Consider the following 20,246-nt stretch of genomic DNA (forward strand, 5'->3'; position numbering starts at 1 on the left):
GTTGCTCACTCCTCTAGCTGAGCTCCAACAAAATTGGTATCATAGCCCAAGGTTTTGCACACTTCTCGAGACCCAGGCAATAGCTACAGGAGTCGGACGTTCAGTGGGTAGAGTTAGACGTTTAGGACGTTCTGCGGGGTAGAGTCGGACGTTGTCATGATGCTGTGCGTCTATCATTGCAAACTTGAGGGCAGAGTTTTCTGCTAGGATTTTGGACTCTTTAGTCAGCGTCATTATGAGTTTATTTTTCGTTGTGTGTATCTTTTGTGTTTGCATTTGCATGATGCACGAGCACATGTAGTTAGGCTAGGCACAAATTCTTCAATGCATTCATAATTTTTTGTGGGAGCATCGCTCGATTGATTGCATAGTATGGACTCTAATTTGCAAACTGCATGAGTGATTGGGCACGAAGTTCTTTTCTAAAGCATGTTCTTGTTGATAGGGCACAATTCATGGAAAAATGGATCACATGAAGGTTTTCGTTCTGAAGACTCTAGGACTTGATGAAAAGATTGTAATTCCGATGTTGCCAGTGGAGATGATATGACTCTTCATAAGCAAAATTGGATCAATATTTAGTAGTCCATGAAACATAAAAGTTATCCGCTCATATTATGGACATTTAAGTGGAGTATTGCTACATCCAACACTTGCATTCTTTGTGAAGATGGTGGAAACTTGCTAAGAAGATAAAACATACATTCGGTGTTTACAAAGCTTAGCAAGATTACACATATCTTGGATAATGACCTCTCTTGAACGTTCGGTCTACAAAAGTGCCTTGTGCAATATGGACCGACAATCGATTGAAGCATTCTTCACATGACTATGTGATGTTTACAGGAGGACAAGCTTTGACTGCTTGCCATGTGACATCTCAAGTACACATATTGTCAAATTCTGTATTGATCTTAACTTCACAGAAAATGGACAACAATATTAAGTAGTTATCAAGACATCCTACCCTATTAAGACAGAGAAGTTTTCAACTTAACCTGTGAGCCATGATCTTTGCATATGTAGGGAGAGTCTCACTATGCTTCAGTGATCTAAAGCCTTTCAGTTAGTCATTCCATTTATCAAGGTTTTACTCGAATTTATCTTGATCAAGAAGAGCTTAAATTTATAACCCTTAAAAAGGTCAGGTGTGCAGCATTGGAATGTAAAGATAGAATAAATGAAGTTGAAGTGTTAAAGCAATTTCACCGCATTATTTCATGCATTCGGAAGGACTAATAAAGCAAGCGGTATTATGAAACGACAATACGTAAAGATGGCGATGGAAAAAGCAGAAAGCTTTTAGAAGCTCGTGATGGCCGCATAACTGGCGTAATTGTTGACGTCAGAATTTCGAAAGCTTTTCTGAGGAAAAAAGCTACAGTCCGGAATTTCAAGGAGCCGCAGAATAAAAAGAGTGGCTATATAAATACAGACCGGAGACGAAGAGAGGGGATCGGCGAAGACTGCAACGGGGTGACGAAGAAAAGGGTGAGACCGGGAGGAGAGAAGACGACGACGAAAGAGATGTGACGACGAAGGAGAGCTGAAGGTGACGAGTTTCAAAAGAGGACGGTGGTTGCAAATCCGCAGGGGGGAAGAATCGAGGCTCTGTTTGCAATAGAGGAGCGTCAGGGCTGCTGATTGACGTACTGGAGCTCAAGGCCAGCTTTGGGTCAAGATGAGACTGAGATCTTCTGGATTACCTGCTACATACTTATAAGGTTGGCTGCTCCGGTAGACATATGAGTAGCCTGCCTAGTCGCTAGCGTCAAAGAGCGCCGTCTACGGCTTAAAGTACTCTATCATGATGCCATGGAAGTTGCTTAGTCTCGTGCTTCAACTCCGTACGTGACAAATACTATGCTGAGCAGGGGAGGATAAGTCCTGTGAGTGATAGATATCACGATGCCGAAGGTGCCACCACCGCCATCATACTCTACAACAATTGTAAAGAGTAGTCACTCTTCTTCCTTGTGCTTGTGGGCTAGTTGGCATGCGCCATTGGTACCTTTGCTGAAGAGAAGCATCTGAAGATTCAAGCTTATGAGAGGTTCCATCTCCCTCAGCGTGGGCAACCCTTTGATCGATGACCTTTAACAGCAGTAGCTGCCGTCGCTCATAGGTCTTTTTGGCTACTCATCATGTTCGTAATCTTCGAGTCTTGCCTTTAAGATAATTATTGCCTTACATTCATGAATTATAGGAGATGATTGATATTCAACTTCAGAGCTTCGAACAAGACAGATGTCACTACCTTCCTCAACCAGCTTCTCCGCTTGATTGTTAAGCTAAGGGTTGAAATTCTGATAAAGCTTCTAAGGATCTATACATTGGCGTCTGAAAATTCAATATCCTCTTATACTGATTATTCGTATATGGCGGTTTATCACTATGAAGTAAAAGCTTTTTGATTGTCACCTTTGTGAAGATAAACAAAGGGCATGAAAATGACATAAGGCCACAATCAAGACCAAGGCTTCAACGAATTCTTAGCTTCACCAAAGCATTATATCAAGGAAGCTTTATCATTGAATTGATGTATATCAAATTGCCCTTGCATACTCGCCACATCTCATCTTACAATTGTGAAATTCTTTATCCACACCTTCTTCTACATTTTCATGCTTATACCATAGAGAGGTTTTCTTACCTTGGAAGATTGTTTCTTTGTATCTTGTTCCCAAATACAAAGAAAGTTTGAACGTATACATGACTTCTTCCGTCTTACCTTGCCCACTAAAGTATTTGATTCTTCTACTCTACATATTTGCCTTAAGTTGAGTACTCTTCATCATCCTTTGTTCCCATCTCGGGTAGTGTCCCTATGGTGAGCGACATTTACGAACCCCCTCGCGAATTCAGTGTGACAATGTTCAATGGGAGGCAGCAGCAGGCGTGGCAGTAGGCGTGTAGTAGCAGGCAACATGGTAGTAGCAAGTGATGGGGCATACGAGAACCTAAAGGGTACACAAAGAAAATGTATTTGCTATGGGCAGGGTGCACTTAGTTTGTAGGGTTACTGTGATGTCGACATGGCAGGTGACTTGGACACTCGTAGGTCCACTAGTGGGTACGTCTCTACAATTGTTGTTGGTGGGGCCATTTCTTGGTGTTCTAGGTTGCAGAATATCATAACATTGAGTACTACTAAAGCTGAATACATATCAGCTATTGAAGCTTCTAAGGAAAAGCTATATGGTTGAGCAGACTTGCTCAGGATCTGGGCTTGTCTATCGGTACTGCAGTGTTAATACCTAATAAAAATGCCCAGCCCAGATCAAGCTCAGACTCACACATGAGCTGACAAATACTTTGCTAACACCCTCTCTCAGATCAGGGGTGATCTGATACAATACAATAGTACAATGAAAAGGGATCAGAAACTATACAACATAGAACCACCAAGTAGAACCATGGATACCCAAGCAGTGGGTGATCAAGCCACCACCAAGGTGCCTCGGGGAAAACCTGATGTCGATGTCGATTGTACCAAACACCTGAAAATAGAGAAGATCATAGCATGTACATTATTTAGTTGTACATGTGAATCCACCCTTACGTGCCCTAAGTATAAATACATTTTATTCTTTGTGTACCAACACATTTGTTGATACACCCAAATCTAATTATACTTTCACTCACTCTCACTCTCTCTCTCTGTCACTTTCACTCCTCGAACTACTGCTCACTCCTCCAGCTGAGCTCCAACATAAAGAAGGATATATTAACATTTGTAAAAGGCCAATGTGGCCTATGAGACAGAATCAGAGTATATCTATACCCAATATCATCTCATCATGAAAGTGAAGGAAAAATGTATCCTAGTATAGTCTCACACCTAAATCTAAAGATCTTAATGTCTAAGATTGTATGTATATAAGAGAGAGAGAGAGAGAGAGAGAGAGAGAGAGAGAGAGAGAGAGAGAGAGAGAGAGAGAGAGAGAGAGAGAGAGAGAGAGAGAGAGAGACCTGTGTATTGCAGAGTTGTTCCGTAGCTGGTGGAATACCCAAGCAATTTTGCTCATCTATAGTTTTGTTGTTTATCTTGCATATTGCATCTCGAGTTTTTTTCCCTGTAGCACATGGCATATTGCAAAAGCTCCACTTTGGAACTTCCCATGTTCCATTAGCATGGCATTCTTGAAAGCCACATTCTTGCTCTACTATAAAGTTTTCTTCACCACCACAGAGTTTCGAGGCCGCTATATGTCCTAGGTTGTTCATGCACAACACTTGTCTGCAAAATGTTTGAAGGAAACTAAAATTGTAATTTACTTGCTTATATCAAGACTATGTAAGATATTAAATAAGAAAGAAGATAACCGCTTAGTTGACAGATAAAGAAAACTTGTATTCAAAGATGATGAACTATTTAGATTTTAGTACCAAACTTAGTATCTTTATATCTTATTTACACAAGTACTTATTTTTGAAGAAGACTTGAAAACCAACTTAGTTCATGTTTTACAAGGACTCAATGCATTAATAGTTACTTCCCTTTTAGACTTTTGAATGGCTGCAATTCATTTAAAGAAGTTTGAATTATTATCTCTAATATGCACATTTATTAGCTCTTTTCCATCTCATTTCTTTGTAATGACATTCTTCATATTTGGATTTTGAGAGAGAGAGAGAGAGAGAGATGCTTCAGCTTGATATTGAAAAGGTATTTGATCATGTAAGCTGGTCTTTTTTGAGGCAGCTGATGTCCACCATGGGTTTTGGGCCATGTATTGTTTCTCTTGTGGATACTATTGGTCAAGGGGCAGTGGCTCGTATTGCACTTAATAGAGGGATCACTAATAAAATTGCCTTGTCTCAATCTCTTCGGCAAGGCTGCCCTCTCAGCCCTTTGTTGTTTGCATTAGTAACTCACCCGATGCTTTCTTTGTTGGATAAGCTGGCCAATCAAGGTGAGATCATTGGTTTGTCTCTTCCCAGTGGGGCCCAACATGTTGGTCAATCTTTGGCTGATCGCGCCAATGTTATTTGGACAATGGTAGCATGGAAACTTTTTGCTATGGTGTCGGGACTTCATATTAATGCTCAGAAATCCACATTGCTCTCTTGTTCGGAAAATGATTTGCAAGCTTTAGGCTGGAATGGTATTGTGATTCCTAAGGGAAATATAACCAGACATTTAGGTTATCCTATCGGTGTAGAGGTTGTTTCTTCTCGGGCCTTGTTGGATTGGATGGCATCCTGTATCCATGATCAATTTATGTATTGGAAGTCTCAAGGCTGGCCTCTCCATGTGGGACTTAAAGTTGCTCAATGTATTATGATCAGCATGATTTCGTTTTTCTTGCCATTGTTTCCTTGGACCAAGAAATCCCTATTGGAATTGGTTCAGCCTATCCGATTCATGCTATGGAAAAAGAAAGGAAATCGTCAAGGTCAGGTGTGGATTTCATGGCAGCATGTGACTACTCCTAAAAGGATGGGGGAAGTAGCTCTTTTGGATGCTAATTTTGATATGGCTGCTTTGAGGTTACTCTCCTGCAGGCACTTTGTGTAGAGAGTCATCCTTGGAGGGAAAGAGCAAAATCTTTTATAGAAAGGACTAGCATTTCTCATGGTAGTACGGTTATTCAGGATTCTTGGTGGCATGTGCTTAACTCCACAAGATCTATTAAGGTCTCTGAGTCTTTTCTCCTTTCCCATATGATCACCTCTTGGCAGGCGATGTTACATTGCACAGTTTGGCGCCCCTTGAATTTTCGAAAGGAGGAGAATTCCCTGCTAGGTGAAGTATTGGCTTCCTCCAGATTGTTGGATTGGCCTGATAAAGATATGCCGCGTGACAAGTTGAACCAGATGGCTCGTTTGGGGTTACGAATAGTCGTGGATGGTGTCATTCCTGGGCAGGCCCGTCTTTATTCCTTTCGGCGTATTCATCAACACTTTCGGGTGCCTAGAGGATATCTTAATATTTGGATGGCCATACAGGACAGACTTGGAAGCTACTATCCTTCGCCTGCTGAAGTATTGAAAACCATGGTTTTGGTCTTTCCAAGGTTCACTGTGAGGTCTTTATCTCTACAGAAGATGTGCAAAGCATCTAGATGGCACTGCAATCCCTCCGGTGAATCTGAAATGAGAACAATATCATATGCATATAGTAATATCAGTATTAGTACCCTTGCTAGGCTGGCTCCAGCTCCTCCTCCTCGGTCTATGTAATCAGACACTTCATCTATGTATAGACCAAACAATGTGGGTGAAAGTGGATGTCCTTGTTTCACTCCTATGGTAGTGTCAATCCTCTCTGATAGCCCCTCAGGTGCTCGTACATGACCTGTCACTGCCTCATATAATGCATAGACACCCCATCGTATACCCTCTGGTACTCCAATGCTCTGCAATCTCTGCATGATGCGTGTACGAGGCACTGTATTAAAAGCTTTGCGAAAGTCTACAAAGCAACAATAGATCCTCTTGTCGACCTTCCTCAATAATGGCTCTAAGTGTGAGAATATGGTCCAGCATGGTATATCCTCGTTTGAAACCTGCCTGTCCTTGTGCTCTCTTGCCTTGCATCTACTAAATCCCTTGTACATTCTTCCAATGATCTACTCAAGTCCAATGTATGTAAACTGGTCTACAGAGAACCATTATAGATGTGTGAGATGTCTTCTGTAAAGTAGTATTTGGGATGTTTAGGGAGCATGGTGTTTCATGTTTTATATGTATACAAGAGAGCATGAGTGTCAAAATAGCATGATCTGCTGCTATGCCAATTGGTCCCTTAGATATCTTAAAGATTTGGATGTTTGGTATCAATGCTGGTGAGCCTATCAAGTAGTCCACAGTACTTGTCTCTCCTTTGTGATTCCAACATGTCAAATTGTCAGATCCTAACCATTGTGGCACACCATTTAAGATGGCTAGTCTGCGCACACTTCCCAAAGTCAATAGGTGTGTCCCATAGGTACTCACTTCTTTATCCTAGGCTCTCCTGCGTAGGCCTATTTCATCTATGTCGATCTCTTTGAACATGGCATTATCATGCATATAAAAGTCACTCTGTCTATCTCTAGTGCATGCATTGAAATCTCCTACTAATAATATGTCCCCAATGCTAGCATATTTCATGATATCCTTATAAAGTACATCAAAGGGAGATCCATCTCGTGTGGCATAGGTAGAATTTGCAGGAGGAAAGTAGCACATTGCAATGAATATATCCCGTGATCTTCTTGCATGTATCCTAATCCATAAATATCGTGCATCATCATCTCTTTTCATTACTTGCACTATCCCTTTGAGGTCTTCCTGGTATAGTATGGCCACACCTCCAGAACCCCTAGTGCTTCATGGTTTTCTAGCTACTGGACAAAATGCACTTTCCCACTTGTATCCCCGCACGTCTGGTAGTCGGCTACCTTTACATTGGTGTGTTTCTGTGTACATTGCTATATCTATGTTTTGGAAGCTATCTTCAAAGTAACCAGCATCCAAGCGTAGGGCTCCATTACAATTCCATATTGACATCCGAAGTGTCTCATAGGCCTCGTACCATCATGAAGTCTTTTTGTGAGTGATGATGACTCGTCCATCCCTATAAACAGCCCACTTTCTCTCTTTGCGAGCCTCCAATACCTTGGGCATGTGTTCTTTGCGATGCGCTATTTGTGCTGGGGTAAGGTCCTCATCCAAATAAATCTTCTCACCCTTGAGGGCTCTCCTCTTGGAGAGGAAGGCCTTTTTTTTCTCTATGTTTCCAAAGCCAAGAATTAGAGCCTTGGACTTAGAGTCCTCTTTCCCCACTCTCCAAGCACTGACGATAGGTACGTTTGAAGCCCCAATTTTGTCAGCAAGTGTCTTAGCATCTTCCTGTGGGCTGCTCTTCTCCTCCCATCCTACTACCCATACATGTAAAAACCTAGCTCGTCTCCTAGCCTTTTCTTCCAAGGTAGCATTCATTCCTTCAGTCTTGTTCATTGATGTTCCCTTATTCTTTTTTACTACCTCAATCCATGGGTTGGCTTCTTCTATCTGCTTCTGTGTTGTCTTTGCCACTTCTGCCCATGAGTGAACCTCCCTTTCACATTTCTTCAAAGCCTCTTTCTCTTTTTGTAATTCTTCTTTTGCATTCATTTCTTTTTTCTTAAATGTATTCAATTCTTCCCCCAGTTCTAAGATTTCAGATTTGTAGGCATCTACAACTTTCAGCATTTCAGCTTTCAGCATGTGCATTTCGGACAGCATTTGTGCCTGTAAGTCGTTATTAATCTTTTTCTGCATGTCTTGCATTTCTGCCCTCTGATTTACTATCAGTTCGGCTTTGACCTACTCTCTTATTTCTTTCTCCAATTCTTGTCTCATAATTCGTAGTTCAGAGCGAATCATGAGATGAATTTCTTCGTATTTCTTTTCATTCATGGTGCATGAGGTCTTTCCATGCCTATCGGATACTGAGGAGACAGTCCAATCACGGATCCTACGGCCATACGTCTTGTATCATGTGTTCTTAGAAGGGGTGTTGAACATTGCTTCCATGGACGGTTGTGTTAGTTCTTGATCAGATTCGTCTCCCAGATATTCATTTTCCACGGTTGGATACTTGCATTTGTCTACATTACCCATCTCTCACACATTGTGTGCAAAGCCATTCAGCTTGTACTTTGTACTGTCAAATCAGAGCAATTTCTGTGATTCCTGCAAATTTCCAGGGTTTCCCTAACCCCTCACTAAATTTTTGCAAGCCCTGTAATCTTTTACGAGCCCAAATGCCTTCACACTATTTATAGTCACTTGCTGTGTTAGTACATTACTGCATACAGCATGCCTGCGTCAATGCATTCAGTACATCTCTGCATCAGTATGGTGCTAACGACAAGTCTGCTTCATGCCAGAGAGGTGTCTGCCTCATGACAGGTCTGCCTCACGTCACAGGGATACTGCCTCATGACAGGTTTGGCATCACGACGGGTCCCTCCTGACAGGTCTACCTCACATCAGAGGGACATTGCCTCACGTGAGAGAGAATGACAGTATTTCGTCACTGTTCACGATAGCTCAGGGTGCATTCTCTGAGCACGACTGCTCACGACTGCATTCTCAGGATGAGAGACTCCGCATTCTCTGATCATGACAGTATTTCGTCACTGTTCATGATAGCTCAGGGTGCATTCTTTGATCACGACTGCTCACGACTGCATTCTCACGACTGATCACAACTGCTCACGAGTGCATTCTCTGATCACAATTGCTCACGACTACATTCTACGGACAAGAGACTGCGCATTCTCTGACCACGACAGTATTTCCTCACTGTTCACGATAGCTCAGGACGCATTCTCTGATCATGACTGCATTCTTACGACTACTCACCATAGTTACACTAGTACCATGTACGAAAGGTTTGATACTATACCATACTTTAGGTACCGTACCATACGTATTAGTACCATAAGGTACCAACTTAATGGATACATCTTTCCCATTCGAACTGCACTTTGGGACGAGCTAAATGCTTCTTATATTAATATGATTCTCCCATGAGATTAGGTTATTTGATATTCAAACAATTTCTCTCAACCTTCTCTCTCTGAAGTCCACACTTCTCTTATTCGTATGATCATGCATGTATGATGTATCCACTCCCATCTATGTAGTTATAATTGTAGGTAGCAGTAGCACATGTTGCGCATGCAACATTAGATTTTGGCATGTTACCCTCAAGTACTCATCATATATACTCTAATAGCATTGCTATTTAGACTTGAAATATCTTTTCTATTATCTTTAGTCCAAAATAATCAAGCTATTTTTTTTCGTACTAATATCGTACCGTACCTTATAAAATCTTAAGGTACCATTTAGTACCGTATTTTATCGTACCGTACCATACCGTACCTTTCATACTAGACAACTATGCTACTCACGTCTGCTCACGACTGCATTCTCACGTCCTGTGCACACACACAGAGAGAGAGAGAGAGAGAGAGAGAGAGAGAGAGAGAGAGAGAGAGAGAGAGAGAGAGAGAGAGAGAGAGAGAGGGTTTTGAGGGCTAGCTTAGGGTCATTCCAGCAAGCTAGTGCATGGTTTTTTGTTTTGGGGGGAGAGGGAGAGAGAGAGAGAGAGAGAGAGAGAGAGAGAGAGAGAGAGATGCTGCTCCCGCTCCGTGCCGCCCTGCCATCGCTAGGTCTGGCGTGTCCTGTGGTCGCGTTTACCTGCGCCGCCGCCGCCTGAAACCCTACCTGTCGGCACCCCGCGTTCGCCTCAGGCTCGTCGTCGTTCCTGTTCGCCAGGCGTTCGCGTGTCGTCGCCACCATCGCGGGCTGCATCTCTGCCTACTTCGGCCAGTCGCGTCTGCGCCCTGCGTTGCCGGCGGCATCCCTGGTGTCGTCTTCCGGCCGTCCTGCTCCTGGAGCCATCGGGAGCAGTCGCCCTGCTCCTGGAGCCGCCAGCGTCTTCTGTTCCGGCCGCCCTGTCCACGCCCAGATGCCCTGTCACTGACGCCCTATTCATGGTAGCATCCTCTTGACGCCCTGTTCCCGGACACTGCTGACGGACCCCTGCCCGGCATCCCAGCCTGTCCCGTCCTGCTGTGGAGACCGCCCGGCTTGTGTTTCGCCTGTCTGCCCCTGCACGGAGACAGGTAAACCTCAGTTTTCATTAGCTCTCCTTGCTGAGTACACCCCTGGACAGCGCCTCTGTACAGAAAAAAGGGAAAGCGAGAGAGCCGGCAAAACAGAGGGTCAGTCCTCCTTCGAGATCAAATCATCATATACGATGGCTGGTTTGGATCTGGACTTCATAGATCAAACAGTGGCAGCACTGGGCCCGGATTCTGATGCGGAGGAACCTGAGGATATGGTTCCGTGCAACGAAGAGATGCCCCCTGGTCCCGACATCCAGCCTGCGGGTAAACGTACCAAGCATGCTTCGGAAGAGATAGGCGTTTCTCAGGATCGGTCCTATGCCCAGGTTGCTTCGGATTCGGTGGACTCTCAGGAAGTGGACTGGGAACACTTGCTGGAATTTGCAAACACTTTGCTTGGCGATTATGTTCAACATAATCAGGAAGCCTTTTCTGACTCTGCACCTGACGATGTGCTGGACGCCACCGTGGACCCAAAAACTGTCCTATGCTCCTTTTCGGTATTTTATGATCGCGCTGTGATACTTTTCTTCACTGGTCGAATCCCGTTGCTTTCCCGTATTCGCCAGTGGTTGCAACATCTGCTACAAGGAGACTGTGTTGAAGAGATTTTTGTTGGCTCCCGAGGTTTTTTTGAGGTCCTGTTGAAATCAGAGACGCACCGTGCTGCTCTCCTGTCTAAACTGCCTTTGTTTTTTGAACGCCGGTTGGTTCATGTGGTTCCATGGCGTCCAATGGCAGATTTTCAGCGTCTGCTGCAACGTGAATGCCCGGTCTGGGTCGAGGTGGAAAATTGTCCGGCTGTTTATTGGCCGCTATTGAAGGATGCTATGGCCGTTGTGGGCACTGTTCTGGTCCCTCCCAGTCTCCGGGCTGTGAATCGCAACCGCTTGTGTATGCTATGGGACACTGCAAGAAAAAGGCCTGCCTGGTTACGCCTCAATTGCCCTGGCATGCACCCATTACACTTTCGTTTGAAATGGGGCAATTTTGCAGGGCATTGCTTCTCCTGTGGACAGTTGGGGCACTTTATGGCCGAGTGCCCGGAACAGCAACACACTTCCCATGATGGCCATGCTGTGCCGCCCATGGAGGAGATGGTGTGTGATGCCCCATCGCTGGATGCTACCCATCAGCCCCAAGCTTTGGCCAAAGGCAAACAACAGGTTGCGGGTCTGGATTCTAGCGCCACTAATTGGGTGGAAGTACGTGCAAAAAAAGGCAACAGGGTTGTTGCGGCCATGGAGAACAATGTGCCTACTACATCACAAGATTCCATGCGTACATACATGCGAAGGAAGGAAATGCAGTCTTCTGAGTGCTCGGCTCCTGCTATGGTTTCCTCTGCCCCCCGTCATCAGCCCGCCAGGAAAATGTCTTCGGATCGTTCAAAGGGTCCCTCTGCTAAGCTGGCATTTGATACCAGAGGTAATGTCATTACCCCGTGGGACCGTCGTTATCCCCGTTCCATCCCAAAGCCAGCAGATATGCCGTCTGCTTCCAAATCTGGTCCGCAGAACTCTTTTGCAGTGTTGGCAGATTTCTTGGACGAGGGAGTCCTGGACATTCTTGCTGACAAAGTCAAATCGAGGCAAGCAGTGCCTCGTACCTGATTTTGTTTTGAGTATACATGAAAATCGCCACGTGGAATGTGCGTGGAATTTGTTCTCGACACAAGCAACATGCTATGTGGACTGTGTTGCATGAAAATCAGTGGGATGTCCTGTGCGCTGTTGAGCACAAGAGTCATGATGAAGCCGGAAAAGTGGTAGATTGCCATGGCTTTAGATTGTTTTATGCTGGGTCACAGGCCATGCATTATTCGGGTGTGCTCATGATTGTCCTTGACAAATATCAGCCTGTTCTGATTAAAAATGATGTTCATGGCCGTTTTTTGGTGATTGAAATTATATTCGAAGGGGAAATCTTATGGCTACTTGGCCTCTATGCTCCGAATGATTCCTTATCTCGTCGGGCGCTTTGGAAAACTTTGCAGGCCTCCTTGTCACTTGGCAGACGGGGCTTCTTCATGGGGGATTTCAATATGTGTGTGGATTCCTCCCAGTCCACATCGGAGCATTCGGTGATGGATACGCCGGAAAGTAGTATGTGGCAGGCGTTGGCTCTTGACGTCCTCAAGCAAGATCTCTGGTCCTGGCTACACCCGTCCTCTACAGGGTTTACTTTCCATTCTGCCCAGTATGTAACAACATGGTCGAGATTGGATCGTATATATATCATGCAGAATGATGATTTTCTTCCTGAGTTGCTCGAAATAAAAGTATTGCAGCAATATGCCCTGTCGGACCATTTCCCTCTACAGCTTGAGCTGCTTGCACAACCCATTGCCCCGTTCAAGCAATTTCTGGAGAGACTCCCTTTGCGTTTCAATTCGTCTTACCTGAAGCATGCCATCTTTCAGGGCTATATGCAGCAATTGATTGACAGATTTCTCTTCGACTTCTCTTCTCAAGGCACTGCGTCATTCGAACGATTGCTCTCTAATGTGCAGCGGGTTGCTCGGCAGTATGGGATCCACCATGCCTCTCTTTGTCGGCAGCGTCGCAAGGCAGCCGAGGACATGCTGGCTTTGGTTCGTTCTCTGCTGGTGGACACTCCGGATGATGCATTCCTGCTCGCACTGGCCATGCGAGTGGCGGATCTTATTAAAGAATTCCAATTGAAATCATATCAGCAGGCCAAACTGCAACATCTGACAGAGACGTTGCAAGATAATGCATGTCAAACCCATAAGTTCTTTCGAGCTCTTCACGCCTCTCCTGCTAGGGAGAATATGACCAGACTCGAGGATGCAGAAGGTCACCTTATCATGGATCCGCAGACTATTGTGCAGATGTGCAGGAATTATTTCCGTGACCTTCTCGGCACCACTTCTCCACCTTCAGATCAAATCACTCAGGCCCGTTCGGATTTTTATGACCTGGTCCGCAATCAGCTACCGCAGGACATGCAAGCTATTATGGAGTCCGATATTTGTGAGGCAGAGGTTATGGACGTCTTGTTACATTTGCCCAAGGATAAAAGCCCGGGTTGGGATGGTCTCACCAATGAGTTCTTTGAAGCTTTTGCTACCCAACTGGCGAAACCATTGCAGGCCTTGTTTCAGCAGGTGTGGCAAACCGGGATCATGCCTTCCTCATGGAAAGAAGGCCTTATTAAACTGCTTCCAAAAGTTCCTTCGCCATCTAGGTTGACACAGTGGCGCCCCATTTCCTTGATGGGTTCAATGTACAAAATCTTTTCCAAAATAATGGCAAATCGGCTTCATAAGCATCTCCCGGCCATTGTGCATCCTCTACAGTATGGTTTCATTAAGGGCCGAAATATTCTGCACAATGTATTGAATGCTCAACTAGCTATTGATTATGCAAGGCATTCTAACCAGGAGGTAGTACTGATTCAATTGGACCTGGAAAAGGCTTTTGACTATCTGGATTGGTCTTTCGTCGCTGAACTTATGTCGGCTATGGGCTTTGGTCCCCGGATGTCTCGTCTAATCTACACCATTAGCGCTGCGGCGTCTTCGCGAGTCATGCTGAACGGAGGTGTTACTGAGCCATTTGTACTTGCCCGCTCTGTCAGACAAGGATGCCCTTTGAGCCCGCTATTCTTTGCCCTCGCGACACATCTAGTTCTTTCCATTTTATCCCATATGGGAGCCTTCTCAGTTGGCCGGTCTGTCGCTTCCTTCAGGACAGCACTTCATTAGCCAATCCCTGGCGGATGATACTTTTATGATTTTGCGGGCGGACAAGGACAACCTCAAGCGCGCATTGGATGTTTGGGGCATCTTTGGTCAAGCCTCCGGCCTTCGCATCAATGCGCTCAAATCAGCCATTCTCAGCTGCACGGAGTCGGATTTGCAGTCCTTGGACTGGCAGGGTCTGGTTGTTCCTCGTGGCTCCATTGTCAGGCACCTTGGGTACCCTTTGGGTGTCGACGTTCCACCAAAGCAGCTTCTGCAGTGGATTTCTCAGAAAATGGTGGCCAAGTTTATGTATTGGAAATCTCAAGCCTGGCCCTTCCATGTTCGTCTCAAAGTGGCCTAGACAATTATGTTGCCAATGCTGACATATTTTTTGCCATTGTTGCCCTGGACTACTACGACTCTCAATGCTCTTACTCAGTCTATTCGCTTCATGCTATGGAAGAAGGACTCATTGCATGCAGGTATTTCCTGGATTTCTTGGTCGCATGCCTGCACCCCTAAACGCATGGGTGGCGGAGCTATTTTAGATGCCCAAACTCACATGCAGGCACTCCGTTGGTCTCTCTTCCGCGCCATGTGCTCGGATCATCATCCATGGGTCGATATAGCCCGTTATTTCCTTGAGAGCCATGGGCTTCTACATGGCAATACCCAAATCCGGACTTCTTGGTGGCATGTTCTTAATGCTGATTCGAGGTTCTCCAGTTCTTCTTCGTCGCTGCTCAATCATTTGGTATGTTCCTGGAAACGGGTCCTTCTAAAGGCTCAGTGGCATCCAGCGGAGGATCGCTTGACTACGAATTCTTTTCAATTGGAATTATTGGCAGTCTCGCGTTTACTTGCATGGGAAGGCAAAAATGAGCTTAGACCACAATTCAACTGGATGGCTCGTTTGGGCTTGTCTTCGGTCGCGGATGCCACCCTTGCTAGTCGCAATGTGCTTATATATTTTCGTACAGCCAGGAGGCTTTACAGGATTTCGCGGGGATATAGGCCTTTATGGGAACAGCTTTTGCGGATGCTCCAGAGCAGACAACCCTTTCCTGCCCTTGCTTCAGATCATCCCTGGCAGGATTGGGACCTACAAGGCCGGTTGCCTTTAAGCAAAGCTTCTGCTAATCAAGTTTATCATATTCTGATCAAAGATCAACAATGGTTAGTTACCAAAGCCAATGCTTTATGGGGCTTACGAAAATCCCGGTCCTGGTGGAGGGCAACTGTGATGGAGGGCTGGTTGAACAAGACCCCCTTCAAATGTAAAGTATTTCTTTGGAGAGTGATGATTGGTGGTCTTCCGCTTGCGTCGGCTCTTTCCAAGCGACGAATCTCCAATGGCAACTGTTTCTTTTGCACCACTGCGGTGGAATCAGCCCGCCACAGATTTATTTCTTGCCCTGTCGCAAAAAAAGTCTGGTTCTTTTTGTCGGCTATTTGGCAAGGAGCGGTTGGATTCACCCTGCGCCCCTTTGATTGGGTTTTCGGGCAGCCCAAATACCCCACTCCTGCACAGCCACATATGAAACTCATGTATCATTTTCTTCGATATTGGGGCTGTTGGCATAACTGGACCATTAGGAATGCTTTTCTTTTTGACTCCGCCTATAATGTTCAGCGACATATTGCGAGGCTTAAGGGCCTTTTGTATTGGCAGTTGGATCTTCTCCGGCATTCTGATTTGCTCTCTAGGGAGGACTTCCGTCCCTGGCTTATGGCAATTTCATCTGCCCCCTTGCCATAACTTTGTAACTTGTAGCACTTAGCCCCTCTTCACATGATGGCCTGGATTGGCGTCATGTATCTTGTAATCAAGTTATCTTGTACTTTTTTTCGTAATTAATACAATTACCTTTTACGAAAAAAAGAGAGAGAGAGAGAGAGAGAGAGAGAGAGAGAGAGAGAGAGAGAGAGCCCGTCCCTGCAGAACCTGTGCGCCTGCTGTCTTAATGTTTCCTCCTGCACTGTGTGCATGCTTCTTCTGCTGTTCAGCACATGAGCGAGTGAGAGACGGTCATGGATCTGGTTGCAGCCCTCTGTCCGTTCCTCCTGCACTGTGTGCACACTGCTTCTGCTGTTCAGCACACGAGCAGGTGAGAGATGGTCGTCGATCTGGTTGCAGCCCTCTGTCCGTTCCTACTTACCAGTACTGATATCGCCACGATTAGACAGAGAAGGATCACCACTGACCCACTGTTGTGGGCATGCGGAGTTATTCAGCAGGTCAATTATACATGCTATGAGTCTGGAAACGATTTTATCAACAGGACGCGGGGAGCAAACCAGTTATACGTAGAGAGAGAGAGAGAGAGAGAGAGAGAGAGAGAGAGAGAGAGAGAGAGAATTGAATTAGATAGTGAATATTTACATCAGACCATCAGGTCAACATTCTCTCTGTATCTCTTACTTTCTATTACATCAGACTATCAGGTCAGCATATTCTGTCTCTCTCACTCTATGTAACTAATATTTACATGAGGCTTGCAGGCTCTCAGAACAACCAGAACAACCTATTACACGAGCAGTACTAATAGATCACACAGAAGGAACACCTGGAGTAGAGCGAACAATTGCCAGCCAGGGAGCAGCAATATCGGGAAGAACCAAGTCCACTGACATCATAGAGAGAGAGAAAAGAAAGAAAGAAAGTTATATTAACGTCTATAAGAGGCCAAGTTGGCCTATGAGACCAAAAGGTTACATACAAAATGTCTGGGAAGTTTTCCAAGTCCCAGTAAAGCTACTATCTAAGTGTTATGGTGAAGTAGGTGAGTAGGTACAAAATGGTATACAGACTCAATACAATCTAGATGCACTGCAAGTGCAGTGTGGAACTGCTCATGGAGCATGGTCATCTTAGATGTCCTGCATGAGCTGTCTAGCATGGAGAGGCTGAAGGGGCAGGGTATGGCTCCCCGGTGGCGTTGTAGTATCCGCTGTATTTGTAGGTGAGGTCTCCTACGGGGGCGTGGGCTTGCTGGGTATGGGCGGCGAGCTCTGCCTCTCTGTAGCTCTATCCAAGGTGGCTCCTCGGGGTGGGGCCACTGGTCGGTTGGTTGCAGTCCTCGTTGTAGAGGGGGTGGCCGAGGGTCTCTAGAACTTGTGGAGGGTGCGTTGCTATGTGTTCTCGGCTATTTGGTCCTGGACCCATAGAAGGTGGTCTCTATGTTGGCGTAGCTCCAGGAGGAAGAGCCCGAGGCATTTTTGGTCGGGGAAGTCTAGTGTTTGGGAGAGTGGCCCGAATCCCTCCTTGAAGAGACAGTGGAAGCGGCCTCTGATCTCGTAGTACATTGGGCATCTACATATGTAATGTTCTTCTATCTCTGGCTCCAGTTGATAGAATTGGTAGATCTTGTCCTCAAGGGGGAGAGAGTCCGCTCCGTATCTGTCTGTCTCGATCCGTAGCTGGTGTGATGACGTTCAGAGTTGCCCAATGGGTGCTCTAGGCGGAAGGCCATCTTCTTCCCCATATCCTCGGCCGGTAACACCCATGCCCTGGTTGTATGTAGCTGAATAATATCCGCCCTGATGACGCGGTTCAGCTCCTTGCGGCTAATCTTCAAGTGGGGGCAGTCCAGACTATATTGTAAGGGCGAGAGGTGGTCCATGTGTAGCCCATGCAGTTGCAGCCAGGCCTGAGTACGGGCATACCAACATTCAGTTTCCCCTTGCGATGCGAGTTGTTTGGATGATTCTAGTGCAAGGCGGGAGTATTTGTGTCGCGGTAAGCTCCAAAGCCTGTGCAGGAAGGTCACCGTTTGGGGTAGGCCCTCTGCCACTATAGATGGTGCTCCCAATTCTGCACTCGGGATCTTGTGTGGTACTAATGGTTTACTCTTGATCAGCCGGGAGATCATCATCACCAGGGGGCGTTCCATCTGCTCCCATCCTTCATATCTCTCCTCCCCTTCGGGCAATGGCTGATCTTGTGTGGTTTGCCATGTATGGTAGAGGCTAGGCCCCCATATCAGGACCCCATACAGAAGTGTTGGTGTGACCAAGGTATCAAAGAGCCATATCTTCGTCCGAGGTTCCTGAAATTGTAGACGTGCACATTGGCTTTCCATGGATCCTAGGGCAGCGTAGCCGCGTGTCAGTCAACAGTCTGCCGCGGCCTTCCTCAAGGTGAATCTCGGCCCTGAGAATGTGATCCCTAGGTAACATATTTTTGGTCCACCTCGACTATATCCTCTCCATATTTGAAGTGAGGCATTGACCGGCGGATCCATTGGTTGGATGTGTTGAATATCATGATCTTGGTTTTCCCCAGGTTCACTGTGAGGTCCCTGTCCTGGTAGAAGGTCCATAATGCATTTAGGTGGCGCTGCAGTCCCTTCGGCGTGCTAGAGAAGAGAACTATATCATCTGCATATAGTAGCATGGGTATTAGTGTCCCCTCCAGGCAGGACCCCTCCCCTCCAAGTCTGTCCACATAATCTCCTTGCTTTACCCCAATAGTGCTAATAATCTCCTTTGACAGCCCTCTTGGTGCTCGGACCTGTCCAATTAGACTCGTATAGAGCCAGGATTCCCCATCTCATCTCTGCCACCGGGACTTCGAGCACCTGTAGTCTTTGCATGAGTTTGGCTCGGGGAACTGTATCAAAGGCCTTGTGGAAGTCCACAAAGCAGCAGTACACCCGCTTTCCCTGTGCCTTATTCTCTTCAATGATGGCTTGGAGTGTGAGGATGTGGTCAAGTGTAGAGTAGCCTCTCCTAAAGCCGGCTTGCCCCTATGCCCGGTGTTGGTGTGTCTCCGCCCATTTCCTTAGCTCATGCTCTAGGATGGATCCGTAGAGCTTAGCTAGCACCCGACCATGACTGTCCGGTAATTTGTGAAACCATGGGGTCTCCGGCCTTTAGGATTGGTACTATTGTATTAGCTGACCCCAACTGGCTGGGAAGCCTTCATGTAATGCCCTGTTGAATAGGTGGGCTAAGAAGGGGGAGATTGTATCTCTAGTGAATGAGAGGTATTCTGCCACTAGTCCTATGTGGTCCTGGGCCTGACCATTCTGGAGTCTGTCAATGGCATTGCAGACAGTTTCCATCGTCCTAAAGAGGTGGAGTCAGTTGGCTTGTCCTCTAGTAGCTGAGGGAGGGGGGTTGTCCTGGCATGTGGTACAGTGAGGTGGCATAGCTATGCCACGTCTGTAGGGAGGTAATGGGTGTCTCTACTCGGGGTGCTTGGAATGCCTTCCATGCCTCCTTGCTATCCTGCCCTAGGAATACCTGATAAAACTCGTGCTCTAGCTTGGATAGGTATGCCTGCTTCCTTCGCACTATGTGACGGAAAATTGTGCGAGCTTGGCGGTGGGTGTATGTCCCTTTTGCTTCCCCTTGTTGGAGGCAGAGGCAGGTTTCCTTGCATTCCTCGTCGTACCAGCTATTCTGCAGGGCATTCTTGCTAGGAGGGGTGGAGTGGGGGGCGTGTGTGGGGGAAGTACGCGGCAACTGATGTGTGAAAGGTCATGGCCAGTTGTGTTGTGAACTCCTCCAGGGGTGTATGTGGGTCCATCTCCTGTAGGCTCTAGTACAGATGATTTGAGTAGGCACTCGCCGTCGTCCTGGTGAAGTGGTATCTGGGGAATCTTTGAGGGCTGCTCATTGGGGAGGTCCCCTCGTAATTACATGTGATGCTAAATTGGAGGTATGCATGGTCTGTAGCTACCGCCAGTAGGCATGGTGAGATGCTAAAAGCCTGTATGCCCGAGATTAGGGCGGGCGGCCCTAACAGTTAGTCCACTGTGGTGCCTCCTCCCGAGCCTCTAGATACATATTTATGTGGAAAGCATGTGAGTGCATCAGACCCAGGCCATGTGGCCAGGCCGTTAAGGATGGCTAGTCCGTGTGTCCCTCCTAGTGCTAGTAAATAGTCTCCACACTCTGTGCACTCAATTGTGTCCTGT

General features: G+C 46.2%; 2 protein-coding genes across 3 annotated transcripts in view; both read right to left on the reverse strand.

Moving 5' to 3' along the window:
* The window catches only part of LOC148038188 (uncharacterized), a 71,071-nt gene that overhangs the window by 35,794 nt on the left and 15,031 nt on the right, over positions 1-20,246 (reverse strand). For both annotated transcript variants that reach the window (XM_087669827.1, XM_087669826.1), the window contains exon 2: positions 3,973-4,240. In XM_087669827.1, coding sequence (XP_087525953.1) covers positions 3,973-4,240 — 268 coding nt within the window. The remainder of the gene's footprint in view (positions 1-3,972; positions 4,241-20,246) is intronic.
* Positions 7,525-8,259, reverse strand: LOC148038189 (uncharacterized). The gene has a single exon (XM_087675562.1). The coding sequence runs from the start codon at positions 8,257-8,259 to the stop codon at positions 7,525-7,527; it is 735 nt and encodes a 244-aa protein (XP_087531688.1).

Source organism: Lygodium microphyllum, chromosome 3 (genome assembly GCF_053477565.2).
Source record: "Lygodium microphyllum isolate KBCC chromosome 3, Lygodium_microphyllum_v1.1.10, whole genome shotgun sequence".
NCBI lineage: Eukaryota > Viridiplantae > Streptophyta > Polypodiopsida > Schizaeales > Lygodiaceae > Lygodium > Lygodium microphyllum.